Source organism: Sapajus apella, unplaced genomic scaffold (genome assembly GCF_009761245.1).
Source record: "Sapajus apella isolate SASKATOON/1434 unplaced genomic scaffold, GSC_monkey_1.0 scaffold78, whole genome shotgun sequence".
NCBI classification, from domain to species: Eukaryota; Metazoa; Chordata; class Mammalia; order Primates; family Cebidae; genus Sapajus; species Sapajus apella.
The window spans coordinates 9,069,229-9,090,756 of record NW_022437018.1 but is presented as its reverse complement, the minus strand read 5'-3'; the positions used below and the strand labels follow the sequence as shown (position 1 = coordinate 9,090,756).

Here is a 21,528-nt window from a genome sequence, read left to right as displayed (position 1 = left end):
TATGTGGTGAATTACGTTTATAGACTTGCGTATGTTGAACCAGCCTTGCATCCCCGGGATGAAGCCTACTTGATCATGGTGGATAAGCTTTTTGATGTGCTGTTGCAATCGGCTTGTCAGTATTTTATTGAAGATTTTTGCATCTATGTTCATCATGGATATTGGCCTGAAGTTTTCTTTTCTTGTTGAGTCTCTGCCAGGTTTTGGAATCAGGATGATGTTGGTCTCATAAAATGATTTGGGAATAATTCCGTCTTTTTGTATTGTTTGGAATAGTTTCAGAAGGAATGGTACCAGCTCCTCTTTGTATGTCTGGTAGAATTGGGCTGTGAACTCGTCTGGACCTGGGCTTTTTTTGGGTGGTAGGCTCTTAATTGCTGCCTCAACTTCAGACCTTGTTAAGGGTCTGTTCAGGGTTTCGGCTTCTTCCTGGTTTAGGCTTGGGAGGAGGCAAGTGTCCAGGAATTTATCCATTTCTTCCAGGTTTATTAGTTTGTGTGCATAGAGTTCTTTGTAATAATCTCTGATGATGGTTTGAATTTCTGTGGAATCTATGGTGATATCCCCATTATCGTTTTTTATTGCATCAATTTGATTATTCTCTCTTTTCTTTTTTATTAATCTGGCTAGTGGTCTATTTTGTTGATCTTTTCAAAAAACCAGTTCCTGGATTTATTGATTTTTCGAAGGGTTTTTTGTGTCTCTATCTCCTTCAGTTCTGCTCTGCTCTTAGCTATTTCTTGTCTTCTGCTAGACTTTGAGGTTTTTTGATCTTGCTCCTCTAGCTCTTTCAATTTTGACAATAGGGTGTCAATTTTTGATCTCTCCTTGCTTCTTGTGTGGGCACTTATTGCTATATATTTTCCTCTGGAGACTGCTTTAAATGTGTCCTAGAGATTCTGGTATGTTGTGTCTTCATTCTCGTTGGTTTCGAAGAACATCTTTATTTCTGTCTTCATTTCATTGTTTATCCAGTCAACATTCAAGAGCAAGTTGTTCAGTTTCCATAAAGCTGTGCGGTTCTGGGTTAGTTTTTGAATTCTGAGTTCTAACTTGATTGCACTGTGGTCTGAGAGACTGTTTGTTATGATTTCCATTCTTTTGCATTTGCTGAGGAGTGATTTACTCCCAATTATGTGGTCAATTTTAGAGTAGGTGTGATGTGGTGCTGAGAAGAATGTATATTCTGTGGATTTGGGGTGGAGAGTTCTGTAAATGCCTATTAGGTTGGCTTGGTCCAGGTCTGAGTTCAAGTCCTGGATATCCTTGTTAATTTTCTGTCTGGTTGATCTGTCTAATAATGACAATGGGGTGTTAAAGTCTCCCACTATTATTGTGTGAGAGTCTAAGTCTCTTTGTAAGTCATTAAGAACTTGCCTTATGTATCTGGGTGCTCCTGTATTGGGTGCGTATATATTTAGGATCGTTAGCTCTTCTTGTTGCATTGATCCTTTTACTATTATGTAATGTCCCTTTTTTCTCTTATGATCTTTGTTGCTTTAAAGTCTAATTAATCAGAGATGAGAATTGCAACTCCTGTTTTTTTTTGCTCTCCATTTGCTTGGTAAATCTTCCTCCATCCCTTTATTTTGAGCCTTTGTGTATCCTTGCATGTGAGATGGGTTTCCTGGATACAGGACACCGATGGGTTTTGGGTTTTGGTCCAATTTGCCAGTCTGTGTCTTTTGATTGGGGCATTTAGTCCATTTACATTTAGGGTTAATATTGTTATGTGCGAATTTGATACTGCCATTTTGGTGTTAGCTGGGTGTTTTGCCCTTTAGTTGAGCTGGTACTTATTGTTCCTTTATATGTGTAGAGCCTCTTTCAGGAGCTCTCGTAGAGCTGGCCTGGTGGTGACGAAATCTCTGTGTACTTGTATGTTCCCAAAGGATTTTATTTTTCCTTCACTTATGAAGCTTAGTTTGGCTGGATAGGAGATTCTGGGTTGAAAGTTCTTTTCTTTAAGGATGTTGAATATTGGCCCCCACTCTCTTCTGGCTTGTAGGGTTTCTGCTGAGAGATCTGCTGTGAGTCTGATGGGCTTCCCTTTTTGGGTAACCCGACCATTCTCTCTGGCTGCCCTTAGTATTTTCTCCTTCATTTCAACCCTGGTGAATCTGACGATTATGTGCCTTGGTGTTACTCTTCTTGACGAATATCTTTGTGGTGTTCTCTGTATTTCCTGGACTTGAATGTTTGCCTGCTTTGCCAGGCTGGGGAAGTTTTCCTGGATAATATCCTGAAGAGTATTTTCCAGCTTGGATTCATTCTCTTTGTTGCATTCGGGTACGCCTATCAAACGTAGATTAGGTCTTTTCACATATTCCCACATTTCTTGGAGACTTTGTTCATTCCTTTTTACCCTTTTTTCTCCAGTCTTGCCTTCCCATTTTATTTCATTGAGTTGATCTTCGACCTCTGATATCCTTTCTTCTGCTTGGTCAATTCGGCTGTTGATACTTGTGCATGCTTCGCGACGTTCTCGTGTTGCGTTTTTCAGCTCCATCAATTCACTTATATTCCTTTCTATTTTGTCCATTCTCGTTAGCATTTCATCAAATCTTTTTTCAAAGTTCTTAGTTTCTTTGCATTTGGTTAGAACATGTTCTTTAAGTTCACAGAAGTTTCTTACTACCCACCTTCTGAAGTCTGATTCTGTCATTCCATCACACCCGTTCTCCCTCCAACCTTGTTCCCTTGCTGGTGAGGAGTTGTGATCCCTTTTAGGAGGAGAGGTGTTCTGGTTTCGGGTGTTTTCATCCTTTTTGCGCTGGTTTCTTCCCATCTTTAAGGATTTATCCACCTGTCGACTTTGTAGTTGCTGGCTTTCAGATTGGGTCTCAAATCTTTCAGATTGACGTTCTGTTTGTTGATGATGAGGTTATTTCTGTTTCTTGGTTTTCCTTCTGACAGTCTGGCCCCTCTGCTGTAGGTCTGCTTAGGTTCACTCCAGGCCCTGCTTGCCTGGGGTTCACCTGCAGCAGCTGCTGAACAGTAAGGGTTGTTACCAGTTTTCTTCTTCTGCTATCTTTGTCCCAGAAGGATACCCGCCTAGTGTCAATCTGATGTCTCCTTTATGAGGTGTCTCTTTGGATATATAGGGGTCAGGGAGCTGCTTGAGGAGATGCTCTCTTCCTTATAGGAGCTCAAATGGTGAGCTGTGAGCTGTGTTGTTCATTCAGAGGTGCTGAGCAGGTACGTTTAGGTCTGCTGCAGCAGAACTCATAAACTGCTTTTTGTCCCAGGTGCTCTGTCCCAGGGATTTAGGGCTTTATTTATGAGTTTCCGTTATGCTGCTGCCTTCTTTTTTTTTTTTTTTTTTTCCCTTCAGACCTGCCCTGCCCAGCAAGGAGGCAGCCTAGTCACTGTCGGCCTGTATAGGCTTTGCTGAGCTGCTGTGGGCTCCGCCCTGCTGCCGAGTGAACTTCCCTGCAGTCCTGTTTATATGGCTGTAGTTAGAACTGCTTTGGCGATGGTGGCCCGCCTCTGTTGAGGCGGAGTCTCTCTGCTGTGGTGGGTTGCCTTGGCAATGGCGGGCTGCGTCAGCAATGGCAGGTTGCCTTGGCAACGGCGGGCTGCCTCAGCATTGGCCAACTACCTCCGTCCTGGCGGGCTGCCTCGGTAATGGCGGATGTCCCTCCCCCACAGAGCTGGACTGTCCCGGGTTCAGCTGTGCTTGCTGTGAAAGTCTCAATCCAGAGTTTCTGGTTGCTATTCTTTTGTCGGGGGTGGGACCAGCCGAGCCTGATCGCCTGGCTCCCTGCCTCAGAGCCTTTTTTAAGTTGGTGTTCCAGTCGCCTGTTGAAGAGGCACCAGGGTCTATTTGTTTTCCCCTGCGGCCACTCACTGCGCTGGCTTAAACAGCGGCACTGGGGCTTGTGGCGCTTTTTTTTTTTTTTTTTTTTTTTTTCTTTTTGCCCTGGAATCTACCGTCCTGGTTCCCTGCTCAGTCCCCTTTTTAAACAGATGAATGGGCGACTTCCTGTGGCTCCAATCGCCAGCCAAAAGGGCACCCGGACCGGTGTATTCTGTACGGAGAACTGCTGCTCCGGGGCGCCGACAAAGCAGCTGCGCGGGGCAAAGCAGCGGCGCTGGCCGGCACAGCTGCGCTGGCCGAAACAGCTGCGCTGGTGACCTGTGGAGCTCCTCTGCCTGGGAATTGCCTAGTCTGTGGGCAATAAAAATGCGGCGTCCACTCACCCTCTGTGCTTTCACTGGGAGCTGCAATCCTGAGCTGTTCCTAAACGGCCATCTTGGATCGCAACTCCCTTTTACTTTTTGATCATATGGCAGATAGCTTCAGATAGAATTTATTTTGAGATATAAATTCTAGGCAAACAATAGACAAATATAATACGTATTGTATTTGCTTCAGATGAATAGGAAATGAACATAGTGCATTTTTGAGCTTTACACACATACACACCCATACCCACCCCTACATTTTCTTGACTGACACAGTAGTCTGCATTAGAATTAAGTTATCATGTTTTTCTTAGACGTTTCTTCGGACTTATTAATATTCACCTTGGTGTGTTTCAGTTACCCAAGGTATTTATTAATGGCCCAGAATGCACACCTTGGGAGATATCTTAATATTGTTATTATGGTTTCTCAGTTTCCTATTTGAATTTGAAGAATTCTTTTATTTTCTCTTTTATTGAATCTGTCCTATTGCTATGAAATGAAAAATGGGAACTAAGGATGGAAAAGCAGCAAAGGCCTCTCTCTGCGGCTTAATGATGCTTTTATTGTAAAATCTTGCATTTTTTTAATCTTTATTTTTTTCTCTCAAAACTTTCTTTTACCTGAAGCCTCCTGTTGTTTCACCATCTTATATCCTTCAGCTCAGTTAACACTAAGTTTCCATTTTCTAATTTAGGTTGGCAAAAAACATTAAATTAGCAGGTGTTTGTGTTATTTTGTTTCCTAATAGAACATGAAGCTGCCCAATGACCAGTGAAGCAATTGATATGCAGCTTCTTGGCAGAGAGAAGACTGGAGATAGAAGCCAACCCACAATGGAATCCAAATAGCAAAGTGTACATGGGCTTTTCTGCTGCACACCTTAATCTCAAAAAGCAAAACCTCTCTTTATAAGCTGTCTTTCCTTCCCTTACCAGAGTGGTTTTGTCAGCTTCAGAAACCTCATTTAAACGCCTGGAAGAGAAACTCAGTAATTTGCATGGAGTTCTGCTTTGTTGAACAGAGTATATGCTGAGCTATTCCATGTGGGCAGGAATGTAGCTTCGTAAGGAAGTTTTCTTTGATTTTCAGAAATGCAGGTTTATCTAAGGGTTCATGGAATCAATTGCTGTGAAAATCTCTCAGGATTGCTTTTTCTGATAGCCAGGCTGCAGGAGCTTTCTCTCCTTATTCTTGTATTTCAAACATTTATTTATTTATTTATTTTTAAAATATTCGCCCTCAAAGTGGATACAGGATTCTTACAGATGGACAGAATATCTAATTTTCTCATTCTTTCCTTAGTGTCTTGGGTAATATGACACCATAGCCAGTCCGTAGCTAGTTTATACCAGTGTCTTTTGCCAAAAGAAGGCTCACATTGTGGATATTGGCTTTACTTTTTGTTTTTCATTTCCTTGATTTTATGTGAACTTTTAAAAAATTAAAGTATAACATACATTCAGAAAAATGCACAGCGTAAAATGAACAGTTCAATGAATTTTTCCAAACTAAACACATCGGTGTAACTAGCACCCAGGACAAGGAGTAGAAACCAGAATCCAAACGAGTCCTCCTCCCTTTCTAGTCTCTAATCACCCCCTAAAGAAGAACGACTATTCCGATTATTAAAATGATAGGTTACTTTTGCCTGAGTATGAACTTCACATAAATGGAATTAAACGATATATACTCTTTTATGTCTTTTTTGTGTATGTGTGTCATATTTCATGTTGTTGCTTGTAGCTGTGTTTTGTTCATTTTCATTACTCTGGGTTGTGCCCCGGTTGGCACTATTGCAGGCAGTGCTGGTACGGAACATTTTTGCCTGTGTCTTTAGATAGACAGAGGAACATATTTCTATATGTGTGGTTGCTCTCCTAGAAATGAAAGAGCTGGGTAACGGCATGCATATGCTCAGCTTCAGTAAATACTATCAAACTGTTTTATAAAATAGTTGTACCAATGGCTTCACTAACATTTAACGTGAAGACAGGTACAGTTAATTTTGGTCTTCAGCTTTCTGTGGACTTGCCATGTGTAAATGTATTCAAACTCTCTGGATTAAAGTGAATTTTCCACATGTTTTATTTCTTGGAGTAATTATATCTGGAGTTTCTATCCCCTTTTGAGCATATTAACTTCCTCTGGCTTAGTTTTTATTCATTTGTCTTTTTGTTTCCTTAACGAAAATGTATTAAACTCCTAATATGTGCTACATGATACTAGATAATGAGATATAAAATAAGAAGCCATCGTATTTGCGTTCAAGAGAATTATAAGGAAGTAGTGGAGACAGACGTGTGAACAGATATAATTTATTTTACTCAAATCTAAAAAGCTACTTCTATGACCTAGTATCTCCAGATTTAGTAAAGACGCCCATTAAGAAGGTATCAAGTTCATTCATGATTTCTAGATTTTTTTATCATGTGTTTTCCAATATAAATTTTCCCTTTGCAAGGTGAACAGACCTCATATTTTTAAGCTTCCCAGAAACAGAAGTCATTCTGTTCAAAATTGTTTTAAAGAAAAATCTTCTGTTATCTTAAGGTATGATGACCATGATTACCCATAGTAGTTTAGATTCTAAACTCTATAGTATGCATGTTGTTTTTTTTTTTTTGGCTTATTTAAAAATATTTTTAATTGAAAAATGTTTTTTTAGAGTTTACTGTTTTCTGATACCTTTCTTGCTAATATAATTATGTATTTGTCCTTTTGGGCTAGCACATAAAATTAGTGGGTTGATATCCTCAAGGAACAATTTATGATGACTCTGAGATTTTTCTTCTTATTGTAATATTTATGCTGGGTGCAGGTCCTGTGGCTTTAGCTTTCAGCTGTGAGCTGCTGTTTGATGTATCTCTATTTCTGGCCCAGACTCCCCTCTGAATTCTAGATTCACGTGTATTGTATTTTCATTTGAATCTTGTGCTGATATGTTACATTTAGTAGATGACAAAATGTACTTCACCTTTTTCTTCCAAGCACTCTCCTCTCTCTGTATTCTTGTTGTGGTGAATGCATCGCTACTGACATGATTGCTGAAACAATTCTCTAGATGCTTCCAAATACCTTCTTTTCCCTACTCCTATCTAGATATATGAAAATCCTACCATTTATACCCACTAAAAATTTCCTGGATCCATCCCACTATAGCCTAGCACTAGTGTTCAGGCGCTCATTTTCTCTTGCCCAAACCTGGATTATTGCCTGGTCTCCTTGACTGCAATTTCATTCCCTCCAATTCACTCAAAAACCCACTGCCAGAGCTATCTTTATAAATACACATCTGAGCTTGTTGCTTTCAGAGTTCTTTAGCAGAGCATGTGAAATGTCTCTTGCCTACCTTTCCTGCTGGATTCATCACCATTCGTGCTTAGGTTTCCTGTATTTGTCACATCACCTGCAGTGACCTGCACATTCCTTGCCTCTTCATGTTTCAGGTCATTCCACATGCTGGTTTTTTTGCATTGCTCATGGGGATGACTTCAGTTTTTTTCTTTCTATTTCACTTAGGCAATGTTTGAATTTCTTTATTTTTATTTTATTTTTTAAATCTTCCATAAGTTACTGGGGAACATGCCCTATTTGGTTACATAAGTTCTTTTTTTTTTTTTTAAGATGGAGTCTCTCTCTGTCACTAGGCTGGAGTGCAGTGGTGCAATCTCAGCTCACTGCAACCTCTGCCTCCTGGGTTCAAACAATTCTCCTGTCTCAGCCTTCCGAGTAGCTGGGACTACAGGCGTGAGCCACCACGCCCAGCTAATTTTTGTATTTTCTAGTAGAGATGGGGTTTCACCATGTTGGCCAGGATGGTCTCGATCTCTTCACCTCGTGATCCACCCACCTCGGCCTCCCAAAGTGCTGTGATTACAGGCATGAGCCACCTTGCCTGGCTGGTTACATAAGTTCTTTAGTGTGACTTGTGAGATTTCGGTCACCTATCATCTGAGCAGTATACACTGCACCATATTTATAGTCTTTTATCCCTTGACCCCCTCCCACACTTTCCCCCCAAGTCCCCAAAGTCCATTGTATCATTCTTATGCCTTTGCATCCTCATATCTTAGCTCTGCATGTCAATGAGAACATACGATGTTTGGTTTGTTATTCCTGAGTTACTTCACTTAGAATAACAGTGTCCAAGCTCATCTAGGTCACTGCAAATGCTGTTAATTTATTCCTTTTTATGGCTGAGTAGCATTCCATCATATACATATGGAATGCTACTCAGCCATAAAAATACACACACACACACACACACACACAGAGAGAGAGAGAGAGAGAGAGAGAGAGAGAGAGAGAGAAAGAAACAGAGTTTCTTTATCTGCTTGTTGATTGATAGGCATTTGGGTTGTTTTCATGATTTTGCAATTGTGAATTGTCCTGCTGTAAATATATGTGTGCAAGTATCTTTTTCGTCTAATGACTTCTTTTCATCTGGGTAGATACTAGAGGGATTGCTGGATCAACTGGTAGTTCTACCTTTAGTTCTTTAAGGAATCTCCATAATGTTTTCTGTAGTGGCTGTACTAGTTTAGATTCCCACACATACCAAATCTACACCAATATCTACTGTGTTTTGATTTTTTGCTTATGGCCATTCTTGCAGGAGTAAAGTGGTATCACCTTGTGTTTTTGATTTGCATTTCCCTGATCATTAGTGATGTTGAGTATTTTATCATGTTTGTTGGCCATTTGTATATCTTCTTCTGAGAATTGTCTATTCATATTCTTAGCCACTTTTTGATGGAAATGTTTATGTTTTACGGATTTGAGTTCATTGTAGATTCTAGATATTAGTCCTTTGTTAGGTTACAGATTGTGAAGATTTTCTTCCATTCTGTGGGTTGTCTGTTTACTCTTCTGACTGTTCCTTTTGCCATGTAAAAGCTTTTTAGTTTAAAAAGTCCCAACTATTTATCTTTGTTTTTATTGCATTTTATTTTGGGTTCTTGGTCGTGAAATCCTTGCCTAAGCCAATATCTAGAAGGGGTCTTCCAACGTTATCTTCTAGAATTTTTAGTTTCAGGTCTTAGATTTAAGTCCTTAATTCATCTTGAATTGCTTTTTTTTTTTAATAAGGTGAGATGAGGGTCCAGTTTCATTCTCCTACATGTGGCTAGCCAATTATTTCAGCACCATTTGTTGAAAAGGGTGTCCTTTCCCCACTTTATGTTTTTGTTTGCTTTGTCAAAGATCAGTTGGCTCTAAGTATTTGGGTTTATTTCTGGGTTCTCTATCCTCTTCGATTGGTCTATATGCCTATTTTTATGCCAGTATCATGCTGTTTTCATGTCTATGGCCTTACAATTTGAAACCAGGTAGTGCAATGCCTCCAGATTTGTTCTTTGTGCTTAGTCTTGCTTTGGCTATGCGGGCTCTGTTTTGGTTCCATATGAATTTTAGAATTGTTTTTTTCTAATTCTGTGAAGAATGATGGTGGTATTTTGATAGGGATTGCATTAAATTTATTGATTTCTTTTGGCAGTGTGATCATTTGCACTATATCAGTTCTACCCATCCACGAGCATAGGATGTGTTTCCGTTTGTTTGTTTCATCTGTGATTTCTTTCAGCAGTTTTTTTGTAGTTTTGCTTACACAACTCCTTTGTTACCTATGCTCCTAAGTATTTTATTTTATTTTATATTATTTTTGCAGTTATTGTAAAAGGGGTTGAGTTCTTGATTTGATTCTCCACTTCGTCACTGTTGGTGTATAGAAGAGCTACTGACTTGCATGTTAATCTTGTATCCGTAAACTTTGCTGAATTCTTTTAGTTCCAGGAGCTTTCTGGAGGAGTCTTTAGGGTTTCAAGGTAAATGATCATATCATCAGCAAATAGTGACAGTTTGACTTCCTCTTTACTGATTTGGATGCCCTTTCTTTCTTTCTCTTGTCTAATTGCTCTGGCTAGGACTTCCAGTACTATGTTGCAGAGGAGTGGTGAGAGTAGGCATCCTTTTTTTGTACCAGTTCTCAGAGAATGCTTTCAACTTTCCTCCATTCAGTATAATGTTGGCTGTGGGTTTTTCATAGATGGCTTTTATTACATTGAGATATGTTCCTTGTATGCCGATTTTCCTGAGAGTATTAATCATAAAGTTATCCTGGATTTTGTCAAATGCTTTTTCTTCATCTATTAAGATGATCATATGATTTTTGTTTATATGGTGTATCATTTGTTGACTTGCATATGTTAAAACATCCCTGCATCTCTGGTATGAAACGCACTTGATCATGGTGGATTATCTTTTTGATATGTTGTTGGATTTGGTTAGCTAGTATTTTGTTAAGGATTTTAGGATCTATGTTCATCAAGGATATCAATGCGTAATTTTTTTTTTTTTGTTTATGTCCTTTCCTGGTTTTGGTATTAGTGTGATGCCAGCTTCATGAAATGAATTAGGGATGGTTCCTTCTTTCTCTATCTTCTGGAATAGTGTCAAAAGGACTGGTACCAATTCCTCTTTGAATGTCTGGTAGAATTCTGCTGTGAATTCTGCCGTGAAGTCATGAAATTTTTTTGTTGGTAATTTATTAATTACTGTTTCAATCTCATTGCTTGTTATTGGTCTGTTCAGGGTATCTAATTCTTCCTGATTTAAGCTAGGAGGGCTGTATGTTTCCAGGAATTTATCTATCTCTTCTAGGTTTCTAGTTATGTGCAGAAAGGTGTTCATAGTAGCCTTGAATGATCTTTGTATTTCAGTGGTATCAGTTGTAATATCTCCTGTTTCTTAATGAGATTATTTGGATTTTCTCTCTTCTTTACTTGGTTAGTCTTGCTAATCAATTTTACTTATGTTTTCAAATAACCAACTCTTTGTTTCGTTTATCTTTTGTATTTTTTGTTTCAATTACATTTAGTTCTGCTGGGTTTGAGTTTGATTTGTTCTTGTTTCTCTAATTCCTTGAGGCATGATTGTTGAGCATCAGTTCATGCTCTTTCAGTCTTTTTGATATAGGCATTTAGGGCTATGAGCTTTTCTTTTAGCACCACCTTTGCCAAATCCCAGAGGTTTTGATAAATTATGTCACTATTATTGTTCAGTTTGAAGAATTTTTACGTCTTCATCTTGATTTCATTTTTGAACCAATGCTCATTCAGGAACAGGTTATTTAATTTCCATGTATTTGCATGGTTTTGGAGGTCCTTTTGGAGTTGATTTCCAGTGTTGTTCAACTGTGGTCTGAGAGAGTTCTTGATAAAATTTGAATTTTCTTAAATTTATTGAGGCTCATTTTATGGCTTATCATCTTGGAGAAATTTCCATGTGCTGTTGAATAAAATGTGTATTTTGTGGTTCTTGGATGAAATGTTCTGTATATATCTCTTAAGTTCATTTGTTCCAAGGTATAGTTTACATCAATTGTTCCTTTATTGACTTTCTGTCTTGTTCCTTTATTGACGTTCTGTCTTTTTTACTTGTCTATACTGTCAGCAGAGTATTGAAGTCCCCCACTATTATTGTGTTGCTGTCTGTCTCAGTGCTTAGGTATATTAGTAATTGTTTTATAAACTTGGGAGCTCCAGTTTTAGCTGCATATGTGTTTAGGATTGTGATATTTTCCTGTTGGACAAGGCCTTTTACCATTATATAATGTCCCTCTTTGTTTCTTTTAGCTGCTGTTGCTTTAAAGTTTATTTTGTCTGCTATAAGAATAGCTACCCTTGCTTGCTTTTGGTGCCCATTTACATGAAATGCCTTTTTCCACCCCTTTACTTTAAGTTTATGTGACTCATGTGTTAGGTGAGTCTTCTAAAGGTAGCAGATGGTTGGTGTGTTCTTACGCTTTCTGCGGTTCTGTGGAGAACTCACCAACTCTCTGCTGCTTCCTAAATATGGAGCATTTAGGCCATTTATATTCAATGTTAGTATTGAGATGTGAGGTACCATTGCATTCATCATGCTATTTGTTGCCTATGTACTTTGGTTTTTGTTTGTTTTTGCTTTTTAACTTGTATTTTTGTTTTATAGGTCCTGTGTGATTTATGCTTTAAAGAGGTCCTGTTTTGATGTATTTCTAGGATTTGTTTCAAGATCAGAGCTCCTTTTAGCAGTTCTTATAGTGATGGCTTGCTAATGGCGAATTCTCTCAGTATTTGTTTGTCTTAAAAAGACTGTATCTTTCCTTCATATATGATGCTTAGTTTTGCTGAACACAAAATTCTTGGCTGATAATTGTTTTGTCTGAGGAGGCTGAAGATAGGGACCTAGTTGCTTCTTGCTTGTAGGGTTTCTGCTGAGAAATCTGCTCTTAATCTGATAGGTTTTCTTTATAGGTTACCTGGTGCTTCTGGTTCACAGCTCTTAAGATTCTTTCCTTCATTAACTTTGGATAACCTGATGACATTGTGTCTAGGCAATGATCTCGTTGTGATGGATTTCCCAGGTGTTCTCTGTGCTTCTTGTATTTGGGTGTCTAGGTCTCTAGCAGGGCCAGGGAAGTTGAATATTCCCCAAATATGTTTTCCTAGCTTTTAGGATTCTCTGCTTCCACAGGAACACATATTATTCTTAGGTTTGGTCATTTAACATAATCCGACTTCTTGGAGGCTTTGTTCATATTTTCTTACTTTTTTTCTTTGTCTTTGTTCGATTGGGTTAATTTGAAAGGCCTTGTCTTTCAGCTCTGAATTTCTTTCTTCTACTTGTTCAATTTCATTGCTGAGACTTTCCAGAGAATTTTGCATTTCTGTAAGTATGTCCAGTGTTTCCTGAATTTGTGATTGTTTTTTTCTTTCAGCTATCTATTTCCTTGAATATTTCTCCTTTCACTTCTTGTATTGTTTTTTGGATTTCCTAGCATTAGGTTTCATCTTTCTCTGGTGCCTCCCAGATTAGCTTAATAATGAATCTGCTGAATTCTTTTTCAGCTAAATCAGGGATTTCTTCCTGGTTTGGCTTCATTGCTGGTGAACTAGTATGCTTTTTGGGGGTGTTAAAGAGCCTTGTTTTGTCATATTACCAGACTTTTTTTTTCCTGTTTTTTTCTCATTTGGGTAGGCTCTGTTAGAGGGAAGATTTAGGGCTGAAGGCTGTTTTTCAGATTCTTTTGTCCCACGGGGTGTTCCCTTAATGTAGTACTCTGGCCCTTTCCCTATGAATGTGGCTTCCTGTGAGCCGAACTGCAGTGATTGTTATCCCTCTTTTGGGTCTAGCTACCCAGCAAGTCTACCTTGGTCTGGTCTGGTAGTAGGGGTTGTCTACACAGAGTCCTGTGATAGGAACCATATATGGATCTCTCAGCTGTGGATACCAGTGCCTATTCTGGTGGAAGTGTCAGGGGTGTGCAGTGGACTCCGTAAGGGTTCTTAGCTTTGGTGGTTTAATGCTCTGTTTTTTTTGTTAGTTGGCCACCTGCTGGGAGGTGGTGCTTTCCAGATAGCATAAGCTGTGGTAGTATGGAGAGGAACTGGCAGTGGGTGGGGCCCTAGAACCCCCAAGATTATATGCCCTTTGTCTTCAACTACCAGGGTGGGTAGGGAAGGACCATCAAATAGGGACAGAGCTAGGCATATCTGAGCTTAGATTCTCCTTGGGTGGGTCTTGCTGCAGCTACTGTGGGGGATGGGGGTAAGATTCCCAGGTCAGTGGAATTGTGCACCTAAGAGGATTATGGCTGCCTCTGCTGAGTCATCCCAGTTGTCAGGGAATTGGGGGAAAGCTGGCCGTCACAGGTCTCACCCAGCTCCTATGCAAACTGAAGGCTGATCTCACTCCCACTGTGCCCCTCAACAGCCCTGAGTCTGTTTCCAGTTGGTGGGCAAGCCGGGCTTGAGAACTTGCCCCAGGCTACCTGCCTCCCACCTTCAAAAGAAAAGGGCCTGCTTCTTCTTCTGCCTGTGGAGTCTGCACACTGGATTCGTACTCTCCCTCAAGTTCTGGTCAGGAGGCTTCTCCCCTTGTTTAAATGGTTACAAAGTTCGGCTGGAAATTTCCTTCTCCCTGTGGTGCTTCCCTGGCCACCACCTCGCTGGCCCCACTCCTTTGGCTGCCCTCCCAATGGATCCTTGTGTTGCCATGCAGGAATGGCCTGATCAGGGACCTGGCAAGTGCCAGGGGACTTTTTGCTGCTTTCTCTACCCTTGTATTTTGCTTGGCTTGGCTCTCTGAATTGACTCTGCCCTAGGTAAGGTTGGAAAATTCACCTGCAAACTGACCTTCAGTTTCTCCAGTGGCAGCATGTGTTCAGAGAAGGAGGCTCTCCCTTTCCCACTTCTGCAGTTGGGGCACTCACAGTATTTGGGGTGTCTCCCAGATCCTGCAGGAGCAGTCTGCTTCCTTCAAAGGGTCTGTGGGTCCTTCTTCATAGGGATAACTTCTACTTAACTGTTTAAGATTCACCTTCTCTGAAATCTCACCACTTATGACAACCTGGTTGAAACTGAAGGACGTTTTGCTAAGCCAAATAAGCCAGACATACAAAGATAAGTATTGTATGATGGTATTTATATGTGGAATGTAAACAAGTCAAACTCATAGAAGCAGTTTTACCATGGTTGCCAGGGGTTGGTGTGTGAGAAGAATGGGGACATGTTGGTCAAAGGGTATACACTTCCAATTATAAGATGAATAAGTTCTGGGGACCTAACTCACAGCATGGTGAAGTTAGTTAATAATACTGTATTGCTTAGCTGAAATTTGCTAAGAGAGTAGATCTTACGTGTTCTCACAGCACATACACATAAAGGCAAGGGGCAACAGTGTGGATGGATATATTAATTAATTTGAGTGTAGTAATCATTACACAATGTATATGTATAGGTATATGAAAGCATCATGTTGTACACCTTGAATATATACATTTTTTGTTAATTATACCTCAGTAAAGCTGGAAAAAAGATTCACCTTCTCTGATAAATTTTCAGGCTGAGAAACTGTCCTCTGTGCTGTCAGTAACTCTATTTTAGTTCCAATATAAATGTGTTTATTTGTCTTCACTCCTGATCTTTATCTTTGCACTTCCAACATTTAGCACACTGCATTGATGGAACGTTGAGGATCCGCACAGGAGAGGCTCAACATAGTAGAGGTTGAACAAATGGTTGAATTAATTAACTGACAGTTTAAAGTCCTCCATTTTTATTTTTTAAAATAATATTCCTAAATATATTTTGTTCTCTTGCCAGGGTTAAAACTCACATGTTACTTCTCTACCCACTTGCACAGACTTGTAAGGTCTTTTTAAATCCCATCTGTGTGTTTCTTCGTCAGCTGGAAACATTTAATGTCTTCTTAACTTGGAAATCTCCTGTGAGCTTTCTTCTGGAGCATTTAAAAAAAGATTTTAAATAAGTATCAATCCTTGAGGAGCTGATTTCTTTATACTTCTCCATCCAAAGAAATCCCTGATTAACTTTACTGTTTAATTCCTATATTGACCTGGTGTAAAATTTTAGGATAAATGAAGAACCTATGAACCTTTGAACCTACAGTATCATCAGTTAAAACAACCACGAACACCACTACCACACATACGTTTAGGAGGTGACAGTCACTAATTTCTCTTTCATCTATATGCCTATTTACTACATTAAATTTATCATACATGATATTCTTTGGGAGAAATGGTCATGCCTTGTAAATTTTCCTTACATAAACTCTGCAACCTGCCCCTTTTCTCCTGTCCACTGCTGTAATGTTACTTTTGTTATGCTCACTGATCTAGTCCTTTTTTGCAGGTTTAAAGGATTTGCTATTTGGGCTCATTATGGATTCTGTAATTGCCTTGGGCAGAGATGAAAAAGCATAGGCTCCAAAGTCAAAATACATTTGTATTTTTAACATTTCAAAGTCCCCACGCATTAAAGTTACCACAATTTACCATCAGATTATACACTGCCACCATCAGAGCAAAAGAAATAATTTTAATTTTAGCCTTCTTAGTTATAATCTATGTTCAAGTTTTTTACCTTTCAGAAACAACCTAAATTTTGACACTGTCATTCTAAATAAAGAAGCATAATGTATAGGTCACTTCAGAGGAAATTATGTATTAAGTTGTGATTATACAATAATGTTAGAGAATTTGCTTTAGCTCTTTCTGAATATTTATACTTTTAATTATTATTCATCTGAGGAGCTAAACATCCTTTCCAAATATTAAATGATTTATCCTCTAAGTTACACTGATGACTGCAGGTGGAGTTTGTAACATTGTGGGAAATACAAAAATCAGTAAGATTATCACAGTACAAAAACAGTACATCCAGTTTGACAAATGTAAGGAATAAATCAATTCCATATTCTTTCTATAACTTTTGTTCTATTTTCCACTTATATTCCATTTCTGATGTGCTATGTACTCAATCTTGTGAGAAGGTTGGCAGAAGTATCATTATCCCATTTTTACAGATAGAAAGACACTGAACGCGGATATGACTTACCCATCTCATAGGGCTAATGACAGAGCTGAAACTAAAACCCAGACCATATATACAGAGGGGGAAGTTGTAGCAAACCAAGCAAACCACAGAATGTCTTTTCTTGGGTAATGAGTGAGTATGAACAGTGGGTAGACAGCTACTTCTAACTGTCCTCCCTATATTTTGTAATGAAGCTAATCTCTCCAAAGTCTGTGTGAAGTAGCAGACAACCTTTATTTTCAGAAGGGAAGGAACTAAAAATACAGTAGCACAAGGCATTTATTAACCTCAGGCAATATAATTCCCAGAGTAGCAGATCCTTGCGAACAAAGCATAACGTTTGCAATCAGTAGAGTTAAATTTAGATCTCAATTCTTTTACTAGTTTCTATCTCTTTACACCAAACACCTGTTTAGTTAAAATGGGACTAATAATAGCAGCCTCATTCCCTCAGAGTATTGTGATGATCAATAAGACACTATATAGAAGCACTTTGTAAGCTACATGATATTATACAAATACAAGTCCTCATTCTGTGTAGCACATAAGAAATTTTTCCTATGTAGGGAAGAATATCACATATTTTTTAGGATAAGAGCTTATACGTTATACTGATTTGGGTTACAATACAAGAAATACCACCATCTAGTTCTGCCATTTGGCTAAGAAACTTCGTTTTTGAAACCTTAGTTTTCTGAGTTTTAAAATGGGAATAATGACATCTCATGAGTTTTTATGAAGATTACATGAGATATTGTATATGAAGTACAAAAACTATTGTAAATGTCCCTTGAGTTAGCTTTTTTTTTAAACTGAAGTTTTAATTTAGGAATAATTTTGGATTTACAGAAAAGTTGCAAAGGTGGTACAGAGAGTTCCCATTTATCTTTTTTTTCAGTTTTCTCCATTGTTAATACTGTATCTTACATTTTCCACTATGAAGAAATGGATACCATTGAATTGCTATTAGCTATTAATAATGGTTTTTGGGTTTCACCCATTTTTTATGAACCCTTTTTCAGTTCCAGGATCTAATCCTCAGTACCACATTGCATTTGGTATGTCTGCCCAAACTTCTCTGTTCTGTGACAGTTTGTCAATCAATCTCCTGTTTTTCATGATGTTAATGGTCTTGAGGAATACTGCCCAGATATTATTTAGGAAGTTCACCAATTTCATTTGTTTGTTTCTTTTTTCATGCTTAGACTGGAGTTATGAGTTTCTGTAGAGAATACCACAGAAATGGCATACTTTTCTTGTCACAGTATGTCAAGGGGTACATGATATCCATGTGATATTACTGATGATGTTAACCCTCATCACTTGATTAAGCCCTTGCCAGATTTTTTCCTTGTATGTTGAGCTAGTTCTGATCACCTGCCAACTAGATAGGACATTCTCTTTCTTCTCTTCCCTCCAATGTAATGCTGTTCCTTTATATATACTGCAAATTGTCATCTCTGCAGGAAAACCTTCTCTGACCATTCAACCTAAAGCAGGTTTCTCCTTTCAAGTCAGTGTCTATGATACTCACTTTTGTGTTTTCTTTATTTATTGTCACCTGAAATCATCTTGTGTATTTGTTTATATAGTTTATTATTTGTCTATAGGTCCTTTCCCCCTAAAAGAAAGAAAAACAAGGTCTTTGTAGGATTTTTCACATCTGTACACTGGAGTCTAGCACAAGGGCTAGAATATGCTAAATGCTTAGTAACTAATTGTTGAATAAATGTCAAAGAAAAAATAATATGGGATTAATTTGTCAGTGTTTCTGAAAAACAAAAGAAAAATAGCTGAATGATGGGAGGTTTCATTTAATTGTTCTTAATTAGTTTAATTTTAATGAAAAGGTTAATGTAATTATCAACATCTGTGGAAAGAGGTAATCAGCATCCTTGTAATTCAAGCTCTTATAATACACTTAATAATTCGAATGCCAGAGTATTTTAGCTACTTATAAGGATTTAACTGACAGAAGATTTGACTGAATAGTAGATCTTTACACATCTGCACTATTGGGACCTTTACTTGTTAACTGTGTCATCTTTTATACTGTAGAATTTTTAACAGAATCTGAAGGAATGTAGAAATAATAGATGCCCTTGATTATAACTTAGAGCCGACTTCTTGGTGTCTATTATCTTTTCATTTACACTTACTAAAAAATGAAGCTTTTTATTTAAGTATTTCTTCCATAACCCATTGTAAGATGCCACTCTTGTCATTTTTCTTCTCAGGACTTAAAATCTCCAAACCAGAGGGATGAAATTGCAGGAGCTCGAGCCTCATTGAAGGAGAACTCTCCCCTCTTGCATTCAATTTGTTCAGCTTGTTTGGAGCATTCTGATGTTGCTTCCCTCAAAGCAAGCAAGGACACAGTTTGTGAAGAAATTCAGAATGCTCTCAATGTAATTTCAAATGCTTCACAAGGCATCCAGAATATGACAGCCCTACCAGAACCTCAGGCAGCAACCCTGGGAAGTGCCCTTGATGAGCTGGAGGTAAGTCAGGAGAAAGTTAAAGTGTGATTTGATGTCCCAATACAATAGTAATAATAATAATAATAAAACAGAAGAAGATCAACATGTTGGAGTTTAGAGCATGAGAAAATAAAAAATCCAGATTAGTCTCTTTCACCTTGAGTCTTTCAAAGAATTGATTAACAGGAAAATACTCTGTTAGTATACCTCTTATTCTGGTACATCTCTGCCAAGGAAACCAATGAATCTGAAGTGGAATTGTTAATTAGATTGAAATGGTGAGGTTGTTTTATGTAGATCAACTTACGAGCATAAGATTTATTTGGTCCTGAAATACTTATTGGCATTACTGTTTTATGTGCTTGGGACATATCTGATCACTGCCATTGACAAGTTTTTACATTTTAGCTGGTTATTATAGACAAAAATAAAACCAATAAACATTGTAGAGAACTGACTTGTATAGTATGTTACATTGAGAAGGTGAGGTATTGCCAAGGCCTTGAAAGAGTTCAGGAATCAGGCAGATGAAGATCTAGAGCAAAGGCTTGAAGGTATGTGCCCCGTGTTTAAGTGACAACATAAAAACCAGGATGTCTGGGTGGAGAGAGCAAGGTGATGAGTAGCAGGAGCTAACGTGAGAGAACCAACCAATGAGGACTGTGTATGCCTTTAAGGACTTTGGCTTTTACGCCAAGTTACATGGGAATACACTATAAGGTTGTAAGCAAAGGTGTGACCTGCTAAGACTTGTGAAGGAACATCGACTGAAGGAGAGCAATTGGAGGAACTGAAACACTAGGCCAGAGGCTATTGTAGTAACACAGGTTCCATTTGTACACTTTACATGAACCACCTCATGGTTTAGTTTTGACTAGGGCGGTGTTAGTGGACATCAGTGCTAAATTTTGTAAATAGCATCAACTGAATTTTTACAGATTGCATGTGGGACGTGAGAGAAAGGAAGGAGTCATGGCTAGTGTTGTGGGCTGGGTTTTCCAGAATCACACAGAGAATGAAATTTGGAAAACAAGATATTACATTTGGGAAGGAAAGAGGGAGGGAGCAGGACTGGATGGAAGAAGTCTACCTGAGAGCTAGACCCACACAGCCTAGGCCAATCAGCAGGGAGCTCTGGTGAGAGCATTGCCTTCCAGAGTGTTCCTTGTCAGGCAGAAATGGCCAGGCCTGTATGTCTCTTTCAGTCACTGGATGCAGGTTACCCTACCCTGGGAAGGGTATGACCTTTAGGGGCCTGCAACACTATACATAGATACTGAATATGTGTCATTTTTGCACCATGACAAAGCTAGAAAAAATTATAAGTTGAACCATTGCTAAGTCAAGTCGGTGACCATCTGTCATCTGTATTTGGGAAGTGTCAAGTATAGTATGTTAAAATTTGCTGGAGTAGGTGGATAGGGTCAGACAGGTTGTATATTCCTTATCTGAAATGCTTGGGACCAGAAGTGGTTTGGATTTTGGAATTTTTTGGATTTTGGAATATTTGCATATACCTAGTGAGTTATCTTGGGAATGGGATTGATGTGAAACATGAAATTCATTTATATTTCATATACATCCAATACACATAGCCCAAAGGTAGTTTTACACAACATTTTAAATAATTTAGTGCCTGAAATGAAGTTTTGACTGTTTTAACTGTGACCTACTTATAAGGATTTAACTGACAAAAGATTTGAAGTTAGGTACTGAATTTTCCCATTGTGCCATCACATTGCCATTCAAAAAGTATTGGATTTTGGAGCATTTTGAATTTCAGATTTTTAGATTAGCAACACTCAACCTGTATAGCAAATTTTTCACAGTACTAAACAAAGTTCTGTCAAAGAATGCTCCCATAAGAGCTCCAGCTTATCTCAGACAATGTGTTCTATATTTTAGGATTACAGAAGACATTTCCAAATTGTTCCTCCATCTGAGACCTCTTCTTTTTTCTCACTTTAGTTGAAAGTGACTGCTACAGGCACAAAATGGCAGTGGTTGGAGAGGAGGAGAAAGTGTGTGTGTGTTGTGTGTGTGCGTGTATGTATGTGTGTAACTTTGATGGGAGTCAGCATAAGCATGACAATAGAGTGTTCTCTTTCTCAGGAAAGGCACACTCACTTCTTCTGCATGAGGTGGGAAGGGGTCCAAAAGATATTTCTCTGAGATCCTATTGAGGATTCTAAACTGTCTGAACAACCTTTGAAATTTAGTTCCAATCAAAAATACGGATGTGCAAACTAGTATAAAAATGTTTAAGTTTTCTATATTTTTTATATCCAAGTTACAAATCGCTGCTGTGGCTGTCTGAGCTAGATAAAGCAGAATTTATTGAGCATTTAACCTTTTTTAATGATTTGGTAAATTAAATGGTTGCACTTTTCATTATTTACAGGAAGCTGTATTGGTAAAGGACCCAAAATAACCTTTGCTCTATTTTGCTCCTGCAAATATAATACTATGAAGTAAATTGA

General features: G+C 38.5%; 1 protein-coding gene across 4 annotated transcripts in view; it reads left to right on the top strand.

Annotated features, from left to right (window-relative positions):
• The window catches only part of CTNNA3 (catenin alpha 3), a 1,791,515-nt gene that overhangs the window by 472,453 nt on the left and 1,297,534 nt on the right, over positions 1-21,528 (top strand). For all 4 annotated transcript variants that reach the window (XM_032252666.1, XM_032252665.1, XM_032252664.1 and 1 more), the window contains one exon: positions 18,806-19,069. In XM_032252666.1, coding sequence (XP_032108557.1) covers positions 18,806-19,069 — 264 coding nt within the window. The remainder of the gene's footprint in view (positions 1-18,805; positions 19,070-21,528) is intronic.